General features: G+C 46.0%; 1 protein-coding gene across 4 annotated transcripts; it reads right to left on the reverse strand.

The window, feature by feature from the left end:
• Positions 1 to 210: 210 nt before the first annotated feature.
• LOC306933394 (centrosomal protein of 120 kDa-like) lies at positions 211 to 23,574 on the reverse strand. 4 transcript variants are annotated; one of them, XR_013791220.1, is made up of 15 exons: positions 23,368 to 23,574; positions 21,848 to 22,004; positions 21,611 to 21,725; positions 21,105 to 21,249; positions 20,029 to 20,174; positions 19,590 to 19,784; positions 19,241 to 19,453; positions 18,768 to 18,951; positions 7,081 to 7,273; positions 6,000 to 6,149; positions 5,279 to 5,461; positions 5,004 to 5,079; positions 4,431 to 4,655; positions 4,013 to 4,072; positions 211 to 2,104 (listed from the first exon to the last, which is right to left on the reverse strand). XR_013791220.1 is itself a non-coding variant. In XM_079515608.1 (14 exons), the coding sequence occupies exons 1-13, from the start codon at positions 23,414 to 23,416 to the stop codon at positions 4,446 to 4,448; spliced, it is 2,127 nt and encodes a 708-aa protein (XP_079371734.1). In that variant the 5' UTR covers positions 23,417 to 23,574; the 3' UTR covers positions 211 to 2,104; positions 4,431 to 4,445. The 4 variants fall into 4 exon arrangements, 1 of the variants encoding a protein (XP_079371734.1); XR_013791221.1 differs by having other exon boundaries at positions 5,004 to 5,073; positions 18,768 to 19,062; XR_013791222.1 differs by having other exon boundaries at positions 18,768 to 19,062.
• Positions 23,575 to 24,897: the final 1,323 nt, after the last annotated feature.

Below are 24,897 nucleotides of genomic sequence, written 5' to 3' on the forward strand. Positions count from 1 at the left end.
ATTTAATATGCCTACAATTCAAACAAATCTATCCATACTGGGACACAACTCAAATCAAGTGACGAATGGAGGTTTCATTTAATCGTTTCACTATGTGTACCATATTAGGATTATGCACAATGCACATTATTATTATATTAAGACCAGCTCACCCGGCCTAGCTGTCAAGATATGTTTTCAATCAACAGCCAGAAGACAAAAAGCTTTATATAAACATCCTTTAATCATGATTGCCAAACATATGAATTAAGGCATATACAGTATAAAAAAGCAACAGCAGATTCCATGTGTATATGATTTCAATGTCAGTTAAATTGATACAGCAGGTGGATGGACTGAACATACCAAGCAGCCTTATGAGACAGCACCATGTCTCCCAAAAAGATGACAGAATTTTGTAAACAGAGTTCATAGCACTATATTCAAGTAATAATTTAGAACAACCACTTATACAATGCAGGTAAGGTGTTGTGTGGGTGTCAGAGCCACTGCTAGAGAGGAATTACTTTTTTTGTTTTGTTTTACTTTCTTCAGAGACAGCCATTTTATTTCCACAGTCCTGTTCCATGGCTTAGTAACTGGACATCCGGTTCCAGCTGAGCCTTTGCATGCCTGTCGCCATGGGGATGTTATGGAGGTCATTGTTAGATATCTACAGACCGCACTTGTTAGTTCTAGATAAGTAGCAGCAGGATGGTGCCAGTAGTACCACCTGAACAAACGCTGTCTATTAGTGGCTCAAGTGTGTAAGAGCTAGGTCACCATAGAGATGCATGAGAGCAGGGGAGGGGCAAGGAAACCCCTGATTAGACGTGCCATTGAGCTCATATCAGGTTTCTTTGTTTTGTGATATGAATTTGTTTTAAATAACACTAACACTTCTAACACTAACAACACTTCCCTGTGTTGCTTAATGTGTAAAGCCCAGCACCAACATTATTAAAAGGTGGGTTCCATTTTCGGTGTACCTCCAGTTAAACAACATAGCTCTAACACTGCCTTGCTCTAGGGTTCCTTTCCCTGTGTAGCTCAAAGAGTAGAGCACGGCACTAACAAAGCCAGAGTCAGGCATTCCAACCACTGGAGCCACTTATGCAAAAAAATATATAAATAAAATAAAAAAACATGTTCATTCACTTTACCAAAATGTGCTATGGATAAAACATATCACCTAGCAAATGGCATACAGACTCTAGTGTTCACCCAGCATCATAACATATTGTTACTGTACACCAAATGCCATATATAAGGCATAGGACAATTAAAGTGATTCTGATACCTTTTCGACCCCCTGTTCACTGTGCCCTAGCATGGCTGATGAAAATCAACAGAGAATATGATAAAGCATGTTAGTGTTTCTGCCATGAATCTATACAGAATATATACACTACTGGGCTCCTACATGGCACTGGGCAGGTGGACGTGAAGGCTTACTCTCACATAAAGACAGTACAATCAACATGGTTACGCTCAAGTACAGATTAGTAATACAAATGTAGGCTCAGCACTATGGGAGGTGAGGAGGACCACTTCAGTAATAATAATAATAATAATCATAATAATCATAATTGTAATGATCATAATATACTCTTTAGCCTCCTATCCCCAGTAGGAGTTTGTTAAAATCAAACAATGAAACAACACTATTGGGATAATGTAAGTCATTGTCAGTACATTCAGTCATATTACACTACAATAGATGTGCCTTTATGGAGGCGAGCGGCATGGCTCAGTCTCCATAGATTGGTGCATGATTATACACTCCATGTCCGCTGGGGTTTGGATTTCATGCCCCAATACTGTTAAAATTCAAAAAGCTTCAAAACAGGCTTTCATGGATTTGTATAGTTAGTTTGTCCTCCAAAGTTATCCCAATCCCACTCTCTGACTGCATGTCCGTTGTTCTGTTCATTCTTCAGGGTGTGTTAAAAAACAGTTGGCTGTTAGTAAGAAATGAAAGAAAGTTTTTGTTTTGTCTGTGTTTTTGTTCTCTGCCTCTCAGGGAGGAGAAGCTTATTCAACACCATGGAATTGATGTCTGATAATTCTGCTGCTCCACATGGGATGCCGGCACGCACATGCTCCTACTTCTTCCCCTCACTCTCTGTGGAGACAAACAAAAACAAAACACACACACTTACAGCTGCTGTTTCTCGCTCAATGATTACTTCGTCACTACAAAACACACAGTGTACTGTCCCGGGGATCAAACCTGTGACCCTCGAGTTGTGTTCTACTGTAGTAGTGGTCCGTCTGTCCCCCCCCCCAGTTATGTTTTCCCGTCTTGTATACCGTGTTTTATGTTGTTCTCTTATGGACTCCTGCCTGAAAACCTAATTTTCCTCTGGGGATCAATAAAGTATCTACTGTCTCTCTCTCTACCTTAATAGAGTACCTAGTTCCATATTAGTGAGTGTTCCATATTTGAGACTGAACTACCTGTATATCCGCACGCACGCACGCGAGCGCACACACACACATTACAAATGTGTTGATCAATTTGCTACTCCGCTGTCGTATAGCGTGTGAAAACGTGTACGTCACCAAGAGGGGGGCGGCGTCTGAAAAGCTAGGGACGGCCCTCTCGTGGGCATTACATTCTAGCCCACATCACTCAGAATAGAGTGACGGTGGTATGTTTTTGTAAATATTGAGCTCGTTCTTGGCGACAACATAGTGAACCAACACCAGGATGGATAGAAAGAACGTCGGCCCCCAATACATTACAAGGACAAGGAAAATGTTGTGAACAAACACGGCTGTGCTTAGATACTTTGTTGAGCGTTATGTCTCTGCGCCCGTGCGCCGTACAGCCGAGATCCAAGCCATTCTACGTCTTTTTGTAAACTCGTCAATCTGGGTTCCTTGATGCTGTCTCCATGCTGGAAAGCTGAACATCTAATTCCGTTTTCTGGCCGTGTTTGTTCACAACATTTTCCTTGTCCTTGTAATGTATTTGGGCCCGACGTTCTTTCTATCCATCCTGGTGTTGGTTCACTATGTTGTCGCCAAGAACGAGCTCAATATTTACAAAAACATACCACCGTAACTCTATTCTGAGTGAGTTTAATGCCCACGAGAGGGCCGTCCCTAGCTTTTCAGACGCCGCCCTCCTCTTGGTGACGTACACATTTTCACATGCTATATCCTACTATAAATGTGCCACGTCTCTGCGTGTCTGTGCGTGTGCGTGCGTGCGCGTGTGTACGGTTGTAATGCACGTTACTCGAGAACCGTTTGCCCCACCGACTTCACATTCAACACAGGTGTTCCACCCCCCCCACAGGGAGTGCAGTGTCCGGTATCGAGTCGGTCGGCCCTACGGTTCTCCAGAACCACCCCAAAAGGCTCTGGTCAGCTCTGCCAGTGGGCCTAATCAGCCTAAATCCCCTCACCTGTGCAATTTCCATCCTCTGCCTCAGCCAATTGATTGCCATGGCAACCCCACACCTGCAAATTGATTACTTAACCACTCCACTTTTCACAGTCAGTTTGCACTCTTCACACACAGGTAGACAGACAAATACAGAGATCTCCATGTGGGACACAGACAGATAGTTAAAACGGGTGCTATAACAAGTTGACAGCGGGTATTATTAGGTTCCCAAGTTGCATCGCTCTCAAGTAGGCCGGTGGCCAACGGGCACGTACAGGTCTAGGCAGAATAAAGCTGACCTTATATAATGGAACAAAATCCTGAGCGCAACTGCTGTGGTGTGTCAGTATGTTAATGGGACACTTACATTGTAGGCATTTAGCTGACAGCTCCATGGGGCAGTGACATGCAACCCAGCCTGCCGTTGTTACTATTGTGTCGTTGTTACTAGATACCGTAATTACATCTTATCCTAGTACAGTTGGAGGCAATAGCAGTCATTTCCGGTAGCATTTTGGGCCGGATATAGAAAGATAGCGGATTTCAAATTGCTGAAAAACAGGATTCAAACGGGTCTGTAGAAACCAATGGCCATTCTTTTCACGGCTATAAGAAAATATAACGAGTACAGCCTACCAGTAGAGGAAGAGTGTCCTGCTACCTGCTGACTGGAGACCAGTGATCTGTAGCTCAGCCCTTCAACAGAAAAAAAAACAGCAGTCAGACAACCAGAAATACAATGGAGGCAATAGGCTCCATGTGTAACACTGCTGGTCCTCCAGGACCTCCGCTATGCTCTGGACTTTCCCTCACTGTGTTTTTCATACTGTCTCAACAATAATGAAAGCAACATACCAACAGGATTATCGGTCTTCCCCCTCTAGTGGTTGAAAAACAAACAATAAATAGCCCACAATAATTTTCACAATACACGCACGCATGCATGCACGCACCCGGTCAAAACAAATCCTTGAAATGCATTGAAATCATGCCTAACCCTCTGAAGTACTATGATGGTGCAAATGTCCACCAGGAGGCATACAGGTATACTCACACTGATGCATTAGCATTAAACTGCATGTTCCATCTCGCTCTGTCTCTGTCTCTCTGTGTGTTTCTCTCTCTCTCTGACAAATTGTAAAACGTAGTCAAACACAGTGCTTTGATGTGGTGTCTGTCGGATATACAGGTACGGTCCTGTGGAGCAGAGCTGGGGGGCAGCAGCAGGTTTTGATGCTGGCTGTTGAGGTTGCTTCCGTTGTGCTGGTGGATGGATGTTCTATTTTATTGGAGAGACATTGACATCAAGTAAGACGGATTACTATAAAACCTCTCATACAATGCCTGGAAGCTTTACGGGGGGCTGTGCTGTGAACCTGGCTGAGTCATGTGATGCCATATCATTTGCTGGCAGTTTGCAAAACTAGATCTGGCATACAAGTTACGGGATCATAAAAACAAAACACATGAGCAAGTGAACAACTTTCCAGTCCATACGTATACTGTAATAGATGTAGTTTAAAACCAGAACCTTTACGAAACATTGACAAAGGAATTCAACCGCTACTTGCCAACATCAAATGGATATTGTTATATAATACATATTCTATTTAATTGGTGTTCTGACCTGTAGTGAATCTGTGACCAATCCCAGGTCCTCTAGAGTGGTGACATAGAAAAGCTCGGCTACCTTCTCACTGGGACTGAGTGGATAGACACATGTAGAACATTGTTAACAATTAATAACAACCAAATTGCACAATAAACAATTCAAGAAGAGCACTGTATTTCTATGGCATATGTTTCTTGATCTTCAGTGAATGATGTATTGGCTGGTAATAAGTCAGTAGATAATATTAATAAATATGAGTGGTTAAGTATTTCGTTAGGTGTAATTCATACCCGTGTGGTTTTAGGACCGGTATTCTGTCTGTGTGAGTCTGTCTCCAGTGCTGTTCCCCAGTAGCTCCCAGGAACCTGGTCTTGTCGGTACTGAGGAGGGCAGACAGCTGGATACTGGCTGTCCCCATCAGCTGGTCTCTGCTACTGCTGTCTCTGTGCCACACCTCCACTAGCACAGGAACTCTGGACCACAGAAATATGCACATATGAAAACTATTATTCATTCAATCATTCATGAATGAATGTGAATTCAGGTTATTTTTTCTGTTTTCTTAGAAAGAAAAACATTTAACCCTCCCCCGCAAATGTTTGTGTTGTCACTGCTGTTGTGCCCTACTGGCCCACCTGCCAGCGAGGAGCCCCCACAGGGAGGACACAGGAGAACCTCCGTCCAACTCCTCCCTACCCTACCCTACCCACACTCCTATAGATGCTCGGCAAAGCTGGATGCACCGCGGTGGATTCAAACCCCTAGATTCATTCCACGGTGGTGGCCGGGCAGGTGTTTTAACACTGTGCCATGAATTCGGGTTTTAGTGAAGTGTGTGTTTAATTATTTTACTATCCCAGCAAAGAGAATCAAAGAATAGAAAAATAAAGAATACGTGAGCGAGAGAGACTGAATGAGAGACAAAGGACCAGAAAAGGGGCATCTAATAGCATCCCATGGCAATAAGTGTGCAGTATGTATGCTGTGTAATCTGTGTTGTGTGGTCTTAACCTGAGGAACGTATCCTGTAGTTGTTGCGGCAGGGCAGCAAAATCAAAGGCACAGTAGGACTGAGGCAGAAACACCTCCATGTTTCTCTGGAGCTCCACTGGAGGGTTGGTCATTATAGGAGCTGCACTACCAAAGAACTGGTATGAGTACCTGGAAAAACAGCACAGTGCTCCTGAATACAGAAGGAATGCATTTCAACTGCAACACACGGCAATACTACGATATTGATACATCAGTATCAATATCAGAATGGCCGAGATTCATGAAGCTGGAAGATTTGAGAAGAATATACCTGTTTCACAAACACGACTGTACGTACATGTCAAGATATTCAGCCTATTTTTTTGTCTAGAAAAAGGGTTTGTATGCCCCATTTGTGCATAATTCGTTAAAGTAGTCAATAGGTAAGTTGTTCTAAACTAAATTATTTGAGAGCTTGACACAATTGTTCTGTATATTTAGTCTCATTCAATGCTTCCGTCTCTTCGTGTATGCCTAATCCCAGACTGAATGATCAGGGTGCTGTGGGGAGAACACCATCTGTTGCAAGACTTCTTGTTCTTCTGTTCACTGAAGATAGTAGATGTATGTTTGGTGTTGATTACATCCTGCAGAAAAGATGTAGGGACGGGTCAGACAGACACCTGCCTGATGGGACATGATGGATAAGAATCTGTCTGTACTCAGCATTGAGGAGAGCACTTCTGACCAAATCTGTCTGTACTCAGCATTGAGGAGAGCACTTCTGACCAAATCTGTCTGTACTCAGCATTGAGGAGAGCACTTCTGACCAAATCTGTCTGTACTCAGCATTGAGGAGAGCACTTCTGACCAAATCTCAAACTCAAATGCAGCCCCAGCCCTGCAAAGAACATCCACCATGCTTCATTGCTGCCAGCAGACACTCAACATTTCGACTCGCTTCCATTGGTCTGTAATGCAGTTATGTTTTCGTGCATAAGTGAATCGCTTGGAGAGAAAAAAAGGCAAATCTAGACAAATGTTGGGTTAAACCTTTTGCACAGTACTGTATGTTAATTTACTCAGGTGGGACAGATCCAGAAACTAGATGCTGTGGTACCTCAGCATAGCGTTGACAGGGTGTGTGAGGCTCAGACGACCCAGGCTGCGGAGGTCCAGTGAGAAGCAGTAGTGATGAGCAGAGGCAGGGATGGACACTTTAGGAGCGGACACACTGACAGATGACACTCCGCCCTCTGCTGCTACAATCTCTGCCTGGCCCTGGTCCTGTACACCCACCTCCACCTCTGAAGCTGCAGAGGTAGGACACCAATCAGTGATTGGACCAACATGGAAATAGCTAAAGCAAGCAATATTTTTTGTTTTACAGATGACAGAGAAAATGTTTCATTTGATAATAACTGAGTGAAAGAATGGGCTATATCACACCGTCGAGGGATAACTGAACCAAATATAGATTACAACATTTATTAAAAATAAAAAGTGCTAAAATAATAACACAAATCAATCAATTAGCTATGCCCCAAACCAGCTATACCAGAAAAATAAATACAAAGCTCTTGTGTGGTCTCATGCGGTGACATGTAGATTGTGAATTTGTTCAATTCAAAATGGCCAACCACTGCCTTAATGTCTCAGGTGACAGTCCCTTAATTATCTGTGTAATAAGCCTAAAACTCAAAGATGGCTTCCCAGAGTCTAGTCAGTCAGTCAGCACGTTAGCCAGATTAGACAATAGCCAATAAAAGGAAAGCCACAGCATGGGATCAAACATGCTCTCCAAGGACCATCACCTTATCGTGGTGGAGAGTTTTGAGTGCCCCCATGAACCCGGGAGCTGTATTGTCTGGAGCCTAGTGCTCCTGGTAGGGTCTCCCATGGCAAAGTGGTCTCGGGGGAGGGGCCAGACAAAGCATGGTCCAAAAACACTCATGGAAGAACAAGAGAGAAGAGATGCGACCCGGCCCGGAGGAAGCCCGGGGCCCCCCTCTGGAGCCAGGCCCGGAGGGAGGGCTCGTCAGCGAGCGCCTGGTGGCCGGGCTTACCACGGAGCCCGGCCGGGCACAGCCCAAAGAAGCAACGTGGGCACATCTTCTCCGCCACGTGGGCCCACCACCCGCGTCAGGAAGCAGTGGGGTCGGGTGCGCTGCCAGACGGGTGGCAGTGACACTGGAGTGTTTGGACTCACCAGACCCGGGCAGCAGAGGCTGACTTTGGGGACGTGGAACGTCACTACACTGGTGGGGAAAGAACCGGACCTGGTGCGGGAGGCTGAGCGCTACAGGTTAGACCTGGTGGGGCTCACCTCCACACACAGTAAGGATTCTGGAACCAAACTCTTGGACAAGGGGTACACCTTGTTCTTTTCTGGAGTTGCCCAGGGTGTGAGGGCTCAGGCGGGTGTGGGGATACTCACAAGCCCCCGGTTGAGTGCCAGTACGTTGGAGTTTACCCCGGTGGACAAGAGGGTCGCTTCCCTCCGCCTTAGGGTGGGAGGGGGGAATACTCTGACTGTTGTTTGTGCGTACGCACCGAACAAGAGTTCAGAGTACCCGGCCTTCATGGATACCCTACAGGGGGTCCTGGATGGGGCACCTGTGGGGGATTCCATTGTCTTACTGGGGGACTTCAACGCACACGTGGGCAATGACGGAGATACTTGGGCTGGCGTGATTGGGAGGAACGGTCTCCCGGATCTAAACCCGAGTGGTGAGTTGTTATTGGACTTCTGTGCTAGTCATGGACTGACCATAACAAACACCATGTTCAAGCATAAGGATGCTCATAAGTGTACTTGGTACCAGAGCACCTTAGGCCAAAGATCAATGATCGATTTTGTAATCGTGTCAGCTGATCTGAGGCCGTATGTTTTGGACACTCGGGTGAAGAGAGGGGCTGAACTGTCAACTGATCACCATCTGGTGGTGAGTTGGTTCAGATGGCAGGGGAAACCTCTGGACAGACCTGGCAAACCCAAGCGGGTAGTGCGGGTGAACTGGGAACGTCTGGAGGAGACCTCTGTCCGGAAGGACTTCAACTCCCACCTCCGGCGGGACTTCTCTGGCATCCCTGTGGAGGTTGGGGACATTGAACAGGAATGGGCAATGTTCAAAGCCTCTATTGCTGAAGCTGCAGCTGTGGCCAGAAGGTCATAGGTGCCTCAAGGGGCGGTAACCCTCGAACTCCCTGGTGGACAGCGGAGGTCAGGGAAGCCGTCCGACTGAAGAAGGAGGCCTACCGGGATATGTTATCCCGGGGGACTCCGGACGCAGTTGCAGGGTACCGACAGGCTCGAAGGGCAGCAGCCGCGGCTGTGACTGAGGCAAAGCAGCGGGTGTGGGAGGAGTTCGGGGAATCCATGGAGAAGGACTTTCGGGCGGCACCAAAGTTGTTCTGGAGGACCGTACGACACCTCAGGAGGGGAAAGCGGGGAACCATCCAAGCCGTGTACGGTAAGGATGGGACTCTGCTGACTTCAAATGAGGAGGTCGTAGGGCGCTGGAAGGAACACTTTGAGGAACTCCTAAACCCAATAACATCAGACCCACCCTCCCTGACAGGAGCAGAGCCTGAGGATGATGGGGGATCGTCGTCAATCTCCCGGAAGGAAGTCACTGAGGTAGTTAAGCAGCTCCACAGTGGCAAAGCTCCGGGGGTTGATGAGATTCGTCCAGAAATGCTGAAGGCCCTGGGTGTTGAGGGGCTGTCTTGGTTGATACGCCTTATCAACATTGCGTGGAAGTCTGGGTCAGCGCCGAGGGAATGGCAGACCGGGGTGGTGGTCCCACTATTTAAAAAGGGGGATCAGAGGGTGTGTGCCAATTACAGAGGTATCACATTACTCAGCCTCCCTGGGAAAGTCTACGCCAAGGTGCTTGAAAGGAGGGTCCGGCCGATAGTCGAACCTCAGATTCAGGAGGAGCAATGTGGATTCCGTCCTGGCCGTGGAACAACTGACCAGATCTATACTCTTGCAGGAATCCTGGAGAAGGCATGGGAGTATGCATGTCCGGTCTACATGTGTTTTGTGGATTTGGAGAAGGCATATGACCGGGTCCCCCGGGAGGTCCTGTGGGAGGTGCTGCGGGAGTATGGGGTGAGGGGGACCTTATTGAGGTCTGTATCCGCAGAAATGTTTAAAAGGTGTATCCCATGGTGTACGCGTGGTGTTGTTGTTCCCAAAAAGAAAATAATCCACACTGAGATGTCCATAAAGCTCAACAAAAAAACTTTACTTGATCAAAAACAAAACTTACTTTCAATTGGGCAAAAATAAAACAGAGAATGACAGAGCACGTCAGAAATCCTATAAAACTTCAGAGCACGTCACCAAACCACAGAGTATTCCATAAAACAGCAGAGCACGCTACAAAACCTTTTGACTCTACACCTACAAAACTGGAATGAGAAAATCCCCCTGCCAGCAAGCTAACAGGTGTTACTAACTGCCACTAATCACTACTGCAGAGTGTGTGATTGGTCAGACACAAATTGGAAGCTCAAATGAATTGAGCTAGGAATGACATGACATACTTCAAAGCACAAATAAAGCACAGGTAATTAAGACATCACATACTTCAAAGAAGTGCAAGATCAAAGGAATTGGGCTATCAATCAGACATCAATTACTTCAAAGCATACGGTACTTAAAGCACAGCAAATACAACAACTTAAGCTTAGCCTCCTACATACCCAGCCCCTAATTGTTCTTATCTTAGAAACAATTATCAATTAACAGAAACCCAAAAACAGTGGGTCTTAAAGTTTCAACCAAAGAAAACAACAAAAGAGTCTCTTATATTGTCACAGTTCAACGGTATTCATACTGCTTCTAGCAGAAGACAGACCTTAGTGATGGGTCTATCTAGTTCACTGGTCTTGGTCTTCACACGAACTCGGCGAACAAGTCCATTTTCATCTGGGACAGTTTGAACGACTTTGCCCATGACCCAAGAGTTTCTCGGCGCAGTCTCGTCTACAAGTAAGACAATGTCCGAGTCACACGCAACCACTTCTGCCGTACTTGGAGCTCAGGCAGATACTCCCTCACCCAACGCTTCCAAAAGAGGTCCGCCATGTACTGAACCTGCCGCCACCTCCGTCGGGCATACAGGTCGTCCTTTTGGAAAAGCCCTGGAGGCAAAGATGGCTTGGTCCTCAGTAACAGAAGGTGATTTGGGGTGAGTGCCTCCAAGTCGTTAGGGTCACTGGAGGGCGGGGTAATGGGACGACTATTCAGGATAGCCTCAGCTTCACAGAGAAATGTCTGAAGGCTCTCCTCATCCAGACTCTGTGTCTTAAGTGTGGCATTGAGGATTTTTCTGATGGATCTGATCAGACGCTCCCATACTCCTCCTTGATGAGAGGCTGCAGGAGGGTTGAACATCCATTTAATGCCTCTTTGGAGCAAAGTGTCCTCTATTTTAGAGGTGTTCCATTCTTGGATAGCTTTCTTGAGCTCTCTCTCGGCTCCGACAAAATTGGTTCCGTTATCGGAACGTAGCTCCATGACTTGGCCTCTTCTGGCGCAGAATCGCCGAAGAGCGTTAATGAAGGAGTCTGTGTCCAGAGAAGCTGCTACTTCTAAGTGGACAGCTCTAGTGGCCAAGCAGGTGAAGATGACGCCATATCTCTTCACAGTAGCTCTTCCACGCTTAACTTGAAAAGGACCAAAATAGTCCACGCCGGTTCTAGTGAAGGGCGGTTCATCTGGTATGACTCTGTTGCGTGGTAGGTCTGCCATCTGTTGTTGTCCAGTAACACCATGCAGTCGCCGACATACAACACACTTAGCCAGGACTCTTCTGATCGCTGCACTAGCACCAGGGATCCAGTACTTTAGACGCAGCTTGGACAGAACGTGGTTGCGACCACCGTGACCTACTACTTTGTGGACCTCTTGAAGTATGAGCTCTGACACCCGAAGGCCCTTAGCCAGGATAGCTGGGTGTTTGGATTCTTCTGGCATGGCTGCGCGACTGAGCCTACCACCAACTCTAAGAATTCCATCCTGTAGAACTGGATTGAGCTTGTATATGTGGCTGCTCCTTCTGACAGGTTCACCCTTTTGTAGAGTGTTGATTTCCTCTTGGAACATCCTTCTCTGACAGTAGCGTATAATCTCCAGCTCAGCTTCTTTCAGATCATCCACAGTGAGCGTTCTTGTGCCGAGGCTCCTTTTGTAGCTCGCCATAGCCTTTTGAAGCTGCCGTCTTTGTTGATCCTCGTCGGCACCAGACAGTGCAATGTCAGCACTCAGATCCCTTTTCTTCTTGGCCAGGCACAGCAATGTGTCCTTTACCTTAAGAATCCATGCGACCGCTTTCTTCAGGCGAGTCCATGAAGAGTAGTGCTCTATCAGTTGCTGCACTGTATCCGACTGTTCTCCTACTGCCAGAGCATTGACAGTGGCATTTTTCTTCATCTCAGGATCTGCTGTGCTGAGATCTTTCATATGATCAGGGTTCTCTGGCCAGCTGTCAGCTGACTTGGTGAGAAAGTCTGGCCCAGTGATCCAGGCCTGGTTCTTCACGAAGGATTCCACCTTCTGTCCTCTTGATGCGTAATCAGCAGGATTAATGTGTGTGCGGACATGCCTCCATTGTGATACTGTGGAAACTTTCGGAATGTCCGACACTCTGTTGGCTACGAATGTTCGAAACCTTGTTGTCTCGTTGTTAATGTACTTTAGTACAGCCGTACTATCTGTCCAAAACATGGAGTCTGCAAGCTGCAGCTGCAGTTCTCTCCTCAACATCCTGTCCATGCGCCCTGCCATAGTCGCTGCCGTTAATTCCAAGCGTGGAATGGTAGTGGGCTTGAGTGGCGCAACCCTTGCCTTTCCCATAACAAAAGCACAATGGACTTCATGCCTACTGTTCTGCTGGACTAAGTAGGTCACTGTGCCATAGCCCTCTTCGCTAGCGTCACAGAAATGATGCAACTGAGCGAATGTAGGCTCTCCAAAGTTCGCTGGCTTGAAACATCGGTCCACTCCATACTCACTTAGCTGTTGCAGATCCTTGAGCCATGCAAACCACTGCTGAGCAAGATGATTTGGAATCATGCCATCCCAGCTGAGCTTCAGCCTGCAGAGCTCTTGCAAAATCATTTTTGCAGGTAGAACCACCGGCGCCAGGATTCCCAATGGATCGTATATGGAGCTTACCATAGAGAGGATGTTTCTTCTCGTAGGAGGTTTGTCTTGGATGACAATTCTGAATTTGAAGTTGTCAGACTCGACACACCATTGTACCCCCAAAGCTCTCTCTAAGGGGAGTGAATCTTGATCCAGGTCCAAGTCTTTCACTTCCTTCGCCCTTTCCTTATCAGGTATGACTGCCAGCACCACTCGACTGTTGCTGACCCACTTCGCCAAATTGAAGCCCCCCCTTTGACAGATAGCTTTCATGTCATGGTATAGGAGTATGGCCTCTTCCTCAGAGCTGACTGACTTAAGGCAATCATCGACGTAAAAGTTGTGCAGTACTGAGTTGACGATTGTAGCATCAAACAGGTCCCTGTTGTCTTCAGCACAACGTCTGAGGGCATAACTAGCACAGCTAGGTGATGAAGTAGCTCCAAATAGGTGCACCACCATCCTGTACTCCACCAGACACTTGTGGACATCTCCATCTGGCCACCACAAAAACCTAAGTAGGTCAGTGTCTTCTGGTGGGACCTTTACTTGGTGGAACATGGCTTCCACGTCAGCCATAGTAGCCACAGGCTCTTGACGGAATCTTGTGATGACTCCAATCAGTGAACTGGTGAGGTCCGGCCCCTGAAGGAGTTGACCATTCAGTGTGACTCCTTGATAAGACGCGCCACAGTCAAATACAACACGTATCTTGTGTTTTTTCGGATGGTACACTCCATGGTGTGGAATGTACCAAACCTTTCCATCGTTGCGGCTGAGGTCTTCATCAGGAACTTTCATTGCGTAGCCTTTAGTGATCATATCACTCATGAACGTTATGTAGTCCTCACAAAATGTAGGATTCTTGAGAAGCTTCTTCTTTAAGTTCAAGGCACGCTGCTCAGCTACAACCCGGTTGTTGGGCATTCGAACCTTGTTGTTCTTTAGTGGTAATCCTATACAGTAATGCCCCTCTACCAGCTTGGCAGACTGTGACACACTGTCCATGAATTGGAGGTCCTCTCTGGACATCCCCACTTGTTCTTCTTGGCAACCTTCAGGGAAGTCATATTTGAACTGTTGGTTCCACAGTTCATCCAGCTTAGCCACAGATATTCTATTGGATGTAGCATGCGCTACTCCACCTCTTGTTGCATCGAAGTTGCCCTCCCTCAAAGGTCCATTCACTGTCCATCCAAGGACAGTTTTTACGGCGTACGGCCCGTCATTTTCACTCCTGATGACCTCTTCTGGTTCCATTGCCTTTGGCACATTGGTCCCAATCAGCAGACCTATTTCCGCGTTGATGTGGGGGATTCGCACTCGCTCCAGATGAGGCCACCTGTCCACATCTTCTTGCCGTGGAATGTTTCTTGTAGTAGCCGGAATTGTCTTTTGAGAGAATACTTCTTGCAGCTCAATGAAATTGCTGCCTTCCAGACTGCTCACCTCTAAGTCTGTTACAAGATTGCTGTGGACTGTCTTCTGATCCCCCATTGTTGTTAGGAGAATGTCAATCTTCTTCCCACGTAGGTTGAGCTCATTCATGAGATCTTCTGTGCAAAATGTGGCAGTACTGCCCGGATCGAGGAAGGCATATGAAGTAACCACTGTGTTGCCTTTCTTGGCCTTTACTTGGACAGGAACGATGGCAAGGATACTCTCTGCTTCCCCAGCCCCGTTGGCGGAACACATCTTGTTCTCTGCGACCACAAACCCACTGACCACAGACTGCATCTCACCATCCTCCGATGATTCTTCCTTAGGTTTGGCCTTGTCTTTGACTTTCATGTGTAACACAGTGGGATGTGTCCATGAACAGACTTCACAGGTTAATTTCTCCTCACAGGACTTGCTCATGTGCCCTGGTTTCAAGCAACCGAAGCATAGCCCTTTCCCTCGGAGAAAGTCGATCTTGTCTTTGTGTAATGACTTCCTTAACTTCTTACACTGTACCATGTTATGGTCACCTTGACAAAAAACACACGGCTTAGTGAAAGCGTTGACAGAGCCGGTAGGACTCTTCTTACTTGGTTTTCCCTCTGTGCCGACCCTTGCTTGATTATTTACTGGTGTCGCAGTTGTGGTGCAAATTGTCTTAACACTCTTCCTCTCTGAGAAGTTTACTGGAGACTTAGCTTGTCCCTTGCTGCTGTCCTGTATATCTCCAAACAAAGGGTGTAGCGCAACCTTGGCTTGTCTGTTAATAAACATCACAAGGTCTTTAAACTTGGGTCGTCGAGAGTGTCTCTCTTCAATATCAAAGGCAAAACTCCTCCATCTCTCTCTCAACTTGTATGGAAGTTTACTGACAATGGCGCGCATGTTGGCTACGTTATCCAACTCCTCCATATACTCCATGTCAGTCATTGCGTTGCTACAGCCGGTAAGGAAAAGAGAGAGTGAATTGAGAGCTTCACCATCGTCTGCTTTAATTGTAGGCCAATTTAAAGCTTTGTTCATGTAGGCTACAGAGATCCGGTATTCATTCCCGAAATGCTCCTTTAGTAGCTCTTTTGCCTTGCAGTAACCCTGCTCTGGATCCATATGAAGGCAACTCCGTATTAACTCTCGAGGCTGTCCGCTCGTATACTGCTCCATATAGTAGAGACGATCCTTGCTGTTCTCTGTTTTACTCTCCACGCCATGCTCGAATGCTCTGATAAAGAGTCTGTATTCTAAAGGATCTCCTTTGAAGATGGTAATGCTTTGTTGTGGTAGAGTAGAAAGTATTTGTTGCTTTACCAGGAAATCTGTAATAACATTTTGACGTTGCATTACAGTGACCAAAGTCTCTGGACTTGCTGAACCTTCTGAGTAAACAGAGCTGGTGACTACATAATGGCCTTGTACTGCACCTCCTGTAGCTGCCTGGTTTAACTGAGCAGAATTAGCTGATGGCATTCGATTGTTTCCATCACTTGTGTTACCACGTTGAACAGTGGCTGGACTGTGGCTTGCAGCAAATGAGACATGCCCTCCTACTGCACCTTTACTTTCCTGTAGCCCAGCCTTTTGTACAGCACTTGTTTCCTCAAACTCCTTCAATACTTTCAGTTTAGCATCCGTAGCAGCCAGAGCAGCTTCAATCTCGTACTCTTCCCTCTCAGCTTTAATCTTAGCTTCCTGCTTATCCAAAGCTTGTCTTCTCTTCAGTGCTGCTGCCTTTGACAAAAGTTCAGCCTTTTCCAATTCTGCTTTCAAGCGTGCAGAAGCAGTAGACGATGCTTTAGAATGGCCAGAGCTTGACTTAGACCTTTTAGAGGTCCTAGATGCTGCCACTGATATGCTATCTGCAGGACAAACAGCTTCATTTGCTTTCCTTGCTTCCTCCATTCGACTATGAACATCTGTCATCCAAGTATCAACTTCCCGAACAAAGTCACTGAATGCATTTGCCTTTGGCTCAAACCAAGATTCTTGATCCTTGTTCATTTCCTCTTCTGACACGACCTGCTGTATTAGCACTTTAGCTGAGTTATTTAGCTGGCAAAACTCTCCAAAGAGCTGATTGTATTCAACATTCAACTTGGTCTTGACCATCTCTAAATTGCCATCATCATCCATCAAATGAGTTATCTCATTCTTTTTCATTGTAACTTGGCACAATTTAGCTTTTCTTTCGTTTATTTTTCTGTGCAATGCTTCTTCCATGGCTTTGGATGTAGGCTTCACTACCCGCTTTACCACTGTGGGTGTATCTTCATCATCTTTCATGATTTCTTGATATGAATGAGCCTGTTCCACTTGTTAGCTGAGTTCGCAATTAACAGCACAGAGCTCCAAAGTTCTCCTTTAATCTTCAGCAATCACACTGTGGCTGTGATGCACTTACTTGAGTTGCTGGAGAGGGCCTTTTAATCCTGTGATTCTTTTCCACGTCCAAAGTCTCCGATATTCTGTTCCAATCCAATGCACAATCACGAGGAGTGGAGGTTTTGTACTAATGTATCCGCAGAAATGTTTAAAAGGTGTATCCCATGGTGTACGCGTGGTGTTGTTGTTCCCAAAAAGAAAATAATCCACACTGAGATGTCCATAAAGCTCAACAAAAAAACTTTACTTGATCAAAAACAAAACTTACTTTCAATTGGGCAAAAATAAAACAGAGAATGACAGAGCACGTCAGAAATCCTATAAAACTTCAGAGCACGTCACCAAACCACAGAGTATTCCATAAAACAGCAGAGCACGCTACAAAACCTTTTGACTCTACACCTACAAAACTGGAATGAGAAAATCCCCCTGCCAGCAAGCTAACAGGTGTTACTAACTGCCACTAATCACTACTGCAGAGTGTGTGATTGGTCAGACACAAATTGGAAGGTCAAATGAATTGAGCTAGGAATGACATGACATACTTCAAAGCACAAATAAAGCACAGGTAATTAAGACATCACATACTTCAAAGAAGTGCAAGATCAAAGGAATTGGGCTATCAATCAGACATCAATTACTTCAAAGCATACGGTACTTAAAGCACAGCAAATACAACAACTTAAGCTTAGCCTCCTACAAGGTCCATCCAATCTCTGTACACCCAAAGCGAGAGCTGTGTCCGTGTGCTCGGGAGTAAGTCGGATTCGTTTCCGGTGGGGGTTGGCCTCCGCCAGGGCTGCGCATTGTCACCTATCCTGTTTGTGATTTTCATGGACAGGATCTCGAGACGAAGTCGTGGCGGAGAGGGTATTCGGCTCGGTGACCTAAGGGTTGAATCACTGCTTTTTGCAGATGATTTGGTCCTGATGGCACCATCGGTCCAAGACCTTCAGCTCTCACTGGACCGGTTCGCAGTCGAGTGTACGGCGGCTGGGATGAGGATCAGCGTCTCCAAATCTGAGGCCATGGTTCTCAGCAGGAAACCGGTGGATTGTGCAGTCCGGGTAGGGAATGAGGCATTACCCCAGGTGAAGGAGTTCAAGTATCTCGGGGTCTTGTTCACGAGTGAGGGGAGGACGGAGAAGGAGATCAGCCGGAGAATCGGAGCGGCAGGGGCGGTATTGCAGTCGCTGTATCGCACTGTTGTGACGAAAAGAGAGTTGAGCCAGAAGGCAAAGCTCTCTGTCTACCGAGCAATCTTCGTTCCTACTCTCACCTATGGTCATGAAGTGTGGGTCATGACCGAAAGAATAAGGTCGCGAATACAAGCGGCCGAAATGAGTTTTCTTCGACGGGTGGCTGGCATCTCCCTTAGAGATAGGGTGAGAAGTTCAGTCACACGAGAGAGACTCGGAGTAGAACCGCTGCTCCTTCGCCTGGAAAGGAGTCAGCTGAGGTGGTTCGGGCATCTGGTTAGGATGCCTCGCGGGCGCCTCCCTAGGGAGGTCCTCGACGCACGTCCCACTGGGAGGAGACCCCGGGGCAGACCAAGGCGCAGTTGGAGGAAATACATCGACTCACTGGCCTTGGAACGTCTCGGAATCCCCCAGGAGGAAGTCACTAATGTTGCTGTGGAGAGGGAAGTCTGGAGCACTCTGGTGGAGCTGTTGCCCCCGCGACCCGACTACGGATAAGCGGTTGAAGATGGATGGATGGATGGATGGATGGGATCAAACAGCTGAGCGACCAATATTTAATTGGAAAATACATAATTTCTTGTCAAGAAACATTTGTCATTGACTGGTCACGAGCCTTTAACGAGCCTTTACCTGCTTGTCCGGGTTGACTCTGTCCAGCATGGAGCTCCTCCCGGAGACTCTCCACCTCGCTCTCTGTGTGAGAGGCTGGAGGATGGGTGGCTGGAGGAGAGGCAGCGGGAGCTGGTGAACACGGGGAGTCCAGAGGCTGGCCAGAAGATGTCCGTTTGACCAGGGAGGGTGTACGAGGTCTCTCCTCAGGAGGGGGAAGGGAGATAGTGGGGTTGGGAGGAGGAACAGAAGGTGGATGGGATGAGGGGCGGGAGGGGAACTGTGGTCCACCTGCTCCCTCTTCATTTGCTACAAACTACAGGACGAGAAAAAAAAAAAAAATAGAGTCAGCTTCAGCTAGTCTATCATTGACCAATCCACAAACACTGAAGAATGTGTGAATGGTTTTGTGGGGAGTGCCTCTCCTCATCTATATTGTATATAGTGAGTGAGAGTGAGAGTGCGAGTGCGAGTGCGTAATCCTGTGCAGCTACCTCCTCCCTCCTCAGTGTAACAGCTACTCCTACAGTGGGCTGCAGGTCAACAGGCAGAGCTGGTAGTTTCTGCCTGGTTCTGTTAGGAGGTTTGAGAACGAAGGCTCCCTCCACAGTGGTTGGCTGGCTGTCCAGGTCTACTGTGCTAGTGGTCAGAGCTGAGAGAGAGACCTCTGTGCTGCCTAGCGAGTGGTTCCCACAACACAGGTGGATCTGTGGAGACATCCAACAATGGCTTACCGGTATGTGCTAAAATGTGGTAGCATAAAGAAATAGGTTTCTATATTACAGCAAGCAATCAGATTGACAGAGACAAACCAAGACAGACACAGAAAGACAAAATACCTACCTGTAAACGAGGTTGTTGTCCCAGGAAGGTGTGGATGATCTGCTTGCTGCTGCGGATGCGCACAGAGGCGCGCTCTGGTTCAAAGCTGGGGTGCAGGAGGTTGCGGAAGGGCTCGCTGGTGATGTCATTTTCCAGTAGACGGTAGGAAAAGAAGAAATCAGAGTCTCCTGACAGTTTCATCGTGCTGGGAATCAACTGGGGGGGGAGTCACACACACACACACACACACACACACACACACACACACACACACACACACACACACACACACACACACACACACACACACACAAAGTTAGTTTGCATTCTGACAATATTATAAAGGTTTCGTTTCAGCTTTGGCATTACTAGACTAAGCCCAGTAAGCAGACATATTGTGTCGTACCTAGGAGGAAAGCGATAAGGGCTTATATTTCAGCTTGGGTTTTGTAGTACCTACCTGTTCCAGTTTGGTAGCAAAAGCCACAGTGACAGACAGAACAAACATGTCAGTACAGTACTCTGGAGGTCCGACCTGATGGTAGCCCTGATCCTGGATCAGAACTGCCTCCAACTTCTCTGGAAGCTCAGTCAATGCCGGAGAACCTGGAGGAGATAGAAAGGTTGATTCAGTACAAATAGGGTATGATATTATATTATATCTCTAAACTGGCCGTGGAGCGCCTCGGGATCCCCCTGAAGGAATTTACTAATGTTGCTCTGGACTGGAGAGGGAAGTCTGGAGCTCTCTGGTGGAGCTGTTGCCCCTGCGACCAGACTACAGATAAGCGGTTGAAGATGGAAGGATGGAAGTGAGGGTTGAGGGCACGGGAGAACAGTATGGTGGTAGTAGTAGCGACTTTAAGCAACGACGGCTACGCCAGTCGGATACGGCAACCGGAAATGGATCAGTGCTCGATACATAAACCTGCTCTCCGTCGCAGCCCTTTCTACTACGGCAGAAGCTACACTTACACGTAGTGTCTACAACGCCATGTCATACCCATGTTTATTGAAATTATAGCTGTCATACATTTACACCGATAGCTCCATCACCTCTCTTATGCTGTGTAAAGTGTTGGCATGCTCTGAATGAAGAAATAACACTAATACCATATGTCATATTAACCATGTTTATTAAAACGGTTTTAGAATAACACAGATTGCTCCAGCACCTTCCTCTTTCCACTGATGATCATGTCCAGCGCATGTAAGAATTAAGCAATATCGGCAAGTTAGCTGATGCGCGACGGGGTGTTTAAACAAAAAAGTGTTTATGTTTGACACTTGCTGCATAGACGCGTCACCATGGGAACCAATGTCGTCGTCGGCTGTTTGCTTAACAATTTTGACAGCTACGGCGACGGCGTCATAGCCGCCGTACTTCCGCATAGCGTCGCCGTCCTGAAACAGTCGTTGCTTAAAGTCCCTAGTATTGGAAGGCGGGGGAACACAATGCCATGCTGTTCTGCCTGCTTTCCAGCACTATGATGGTGGGGTATTTAGTAACCAGTTGAAGAAACTGTATCAGCTGACCTTGGCGGGGCGGGGCTTGCTTGGCTTTGAACCTATCAGGAGAGGGTTCTACTGGCTTGGTGTCATTTTCCAGAAGCATAGTGAGAAGGATGGCAGGCTTCAGTTTGGTGTATTTACTGCTCAGTAACGGATACCACTTAGGATCCTAACAAAGAAAGACATAAAGACAGACATTAATTTGTCAAGAACTCTCAATCGCTGCTAACATTTGTACATAGTCTGAAAGCACACTCATAATGTACAGTATATTGGGTAAAAACAACAATGTAAGTTAGAGGTAGAAATCCAATTTCAGCCACTTGTATCAGCGAACTTGTACTTTTGATCATGATCAATATTTCATGACCATAGGTGAGAGTAGGAAGTAGGAACAAAGATTGATGGGGAGATGAGTTTTACCTTCAGGCTCAGCTAACTTTTTGTCATAACAGTGCAGTAAAGCAAATGATTACGTTTTATAAACATTTGGACAATATACTTTGATCCTTGTCATAAGTCTACTGGACCTGTTTGACTTCCTGAACGGACCGCAGATCGAGAACTATATATCCAATGCTCTCCTTCATCTGGCTGATGGAGTCAACAGCAAAACACTGCAGTTTGATAGGAGTTCTTTGAAGCCTGGGAGCCGAACGGTCATGTTGAAGGAATGACAAGGGCAACAACACAATATGAGCAAAATTATCATGGAAGGGCGTGGGTGTTTTGGGGCAAGCGTTCTTGTATTGGACAGAAGCACTGACCTGTGCTGGTGCAGAGTCCTGCGGTCCAGTTCCCAGGCCAGCTCGGTGCAGAACTGAGGCTGCTCTCTGTGTTCCACTGGATCTGTGGAGAGCTGCTCCCCGTCAAACTTAGCCTGGACCACCAGGCTGTGACGCGGGCTCTTTGGAAAGTTGCGACCTGGATTTTGATTTTGATTGATTACTTTATTAACAGTTTACCGAAAAAATTTAAATGACACCCGTGTGAAGTGAGGGGCGCTATTATCATTATACATCATCTCATTCCAGCCAATCACAATTTGCGTCCTCACCTTTCCGTCTTCAATTGTCTGCCCTCACTTTTATCTTCAATATGTACTTTGCTCAGCCAATCAAATCATCACTATGGGTATGGGGTGATCAACATCACAAGCCAATGTTTGTGTTTACACAATCCCGGAAAGCTGGGCATAGGAGGGCCCTCAAAAATCACATTCCGGCCAATCACAATTGGCGTCCTCACTTTTCTGTACTCACTTTTTATCCTCATTTACGTGTTACACACAGACAGAAACTGGCTATAGGCCTGGGCCGTAGCTCAGCGGTCCAGGCACCATGGCTGGCAATCCAGTCTGACAGTGTGCCGCGGGTTCGACTCCCGACGGAATTCACTGCATGTCAACCCCCCCATCTCTCTCCCCATTTCCTGTCTGTCCCTCCATAAAAAAATATATAAAATAAAAGGCGAAAGCCACAAAAAAAAGAAAATAAAACTGGCTATAGCTTTCTGTATCTGTGTGGGTACACACATTGCTCAGCCAATCAAATCATTGCTATGGGGTACACACAAACACACAAAGCTGGGCATAGGAGGGGCTAGCTCCCCTCATAAAAAAGCACGGTGGCACATATTCATACAAAAGAATACTAAAGGGATAACCCAAATAAGCCCTCAGGGCTTGCTTGTATTCAATTCATCATCACTCCAATTAATCACCATTTAAAGACAAACAAAAGAATACGGTAATATGCTAAAATACATGTTAAGCATTTTGCTTAAATTCCCATGTAAGTTATTCTCAGCATATGAAGGCTTAAGTTATTGTCACTAGTTTTAGGATCAGATGGTTTACATCCCATGTTCGATACACTGTCTTAACTTAAATCAGTAGTTCTCAAAGTGGGGGCCAGGGACTCTCATGGTTCCAAATGTCACCAGCTGGTGAGGTGACAGGTCTGTAACTCTGAGGTTGTACAAATGGAATTGATTGATTGAAGTATTTATTAACAGATTGGAGAATTACACGACACCATAAAGCATTGCACTTGTTTTTTGTACAATCTTAGTACTGGCAATTGTGGTTAGTGGAAATGCTTACAGCGAGACTCGCTGTAAGCACTGGACCAGGGCTACCTTTTTGCATGATATCGTGTTATGACCAACTAAAAGAGGAAACGTAGTAAGTGGAAATGTAATTCCACATGGCACGCAGTTTTATATGATGTAAACCAGTTTGTAATCATGCCAACAGTACTCAAATTAATCTCTTTAAATGACTTACCCCCAAGAATGGACACAACGATAAGAAGTTGGTCTGTCTTCGAAGCCATGTTGACATTTGTGCAAAAGGCTGATGAGGCCTTCTGTAAACCTTGTAATTTGTGTCAACGTTTGTGTTGACTTTATATCTACGTCTCTAATTCAGATCTAGAGTTAATAATCAGTTGTGTGTACAGTCTCTCTGTCCGTTGCACACACCTATGGCACACACCCGCTTTGTTGTTGTGCTTTGGCGCCACCCACTTCTTTTTAAAATAGGAAAGGCTGACGTTACTTCACCGCCATCTGCTGGTACGGAGTTAAAATACCAGGGCAAGTTATTTTTATTTCACAGTATGTAATGCAGAATGGGTACATTTCAAAGGAATTAAAGCACAAGTCAATACAAAAACTGTTACTTTGTGGACGATCCATGATAAAGCTTAGGCTATATTTTTTTGATTTATGTTATAGGGTTCTCGTTTTGTTTTAGCCATGGTTCACATGACGCTCGTCATGGCAGTCATGTTTCAGGGCTAGTTTTGTTTATGCTTAACTGTGTAAAATAATTATGTATAATGATTGTGTAAAGTTTGTCTTGTCATGTCTTAGAATAATTTTGTTTAAAAACAATAAACATATTGTATAAAAAATAGCAGCGATTTCCCATTTATTTAATATGCCTACAATTCAAACAAATCTATCCATACTGGGGCACAACTCAAATCAAGTGACAAATGGAGGTTTCATGAGGTTTCATTTAATCGTTTCACTATGTGTACCATATTAGGATTATGCACAATGCACATTATTATTATATTAAGACCAGCTCACCCGGCCTAGCTGTCAAGATATGTTTTCAATCAACAGCCAGAAGACAAAAAGCTTTATATAAACATCCTTTAATCATGATTGCCAAACATATGAATTAAGGCATATACAGTATAAAAAAGCAACAGCAGATTCCATGTGTATATGATTTCATTTCAATGTCAGTTAAATTGATACAGCAGGTGGATGGACTGAACATACCAAGCAGCCTTATGAGACAGCACCATGTCTCCCAAAAAGATGACAGAATTTTGTAAACAGAGTTCATAGCACTATATTCAAGTAATAATTTAGAACAACCACTTATACAATGCAGGTAAGGTGTTGTGTGGGTGTCAGAGCCACTGCTAGAGAGGAATTACTTTTTTTGTTTTGTTTTACTTTCTTCAGAGACAGCCATTTTATTTCCACAGTCCTGTTCCATGGCTTAGTAACTGGACATCCGGTTCCAGCTGAGCCTTTGCATGCCTGTCGCCATGGGGATGTTATGGAGGTCATTGTTAGATATCTACAGACCGCACTTGTTAGTTCTAGATAAGTAGCAGCAAGATGGTGCCAGTAGTACCACCTGAACAAACGCTGTCTATTAGTGGCTCAAGTGTGTAAGAGCTAGGTCACCATAGAGATGCATGAGAGCAGGGGAGGGGCAAGGAAACCCCTGATTAGACGTGCCATTGAGCTCATATCGTGTTTCTTTGTTTTGTGATATGAATTTGTTTTA

This window comes from Electrona antarctica (genome assembly GCF_951216825.1).
Source record: "Electrona antarctica genome assembly, chromosome: 12".
In the NCBI taxonomy this organism is placed as follows: domain Eukaryota; kingdom Metazoa; phylum Chordata; class Actinopteri; order Myctophiformes; family Myctophidae; genus Electrona; species Electrona antarctica.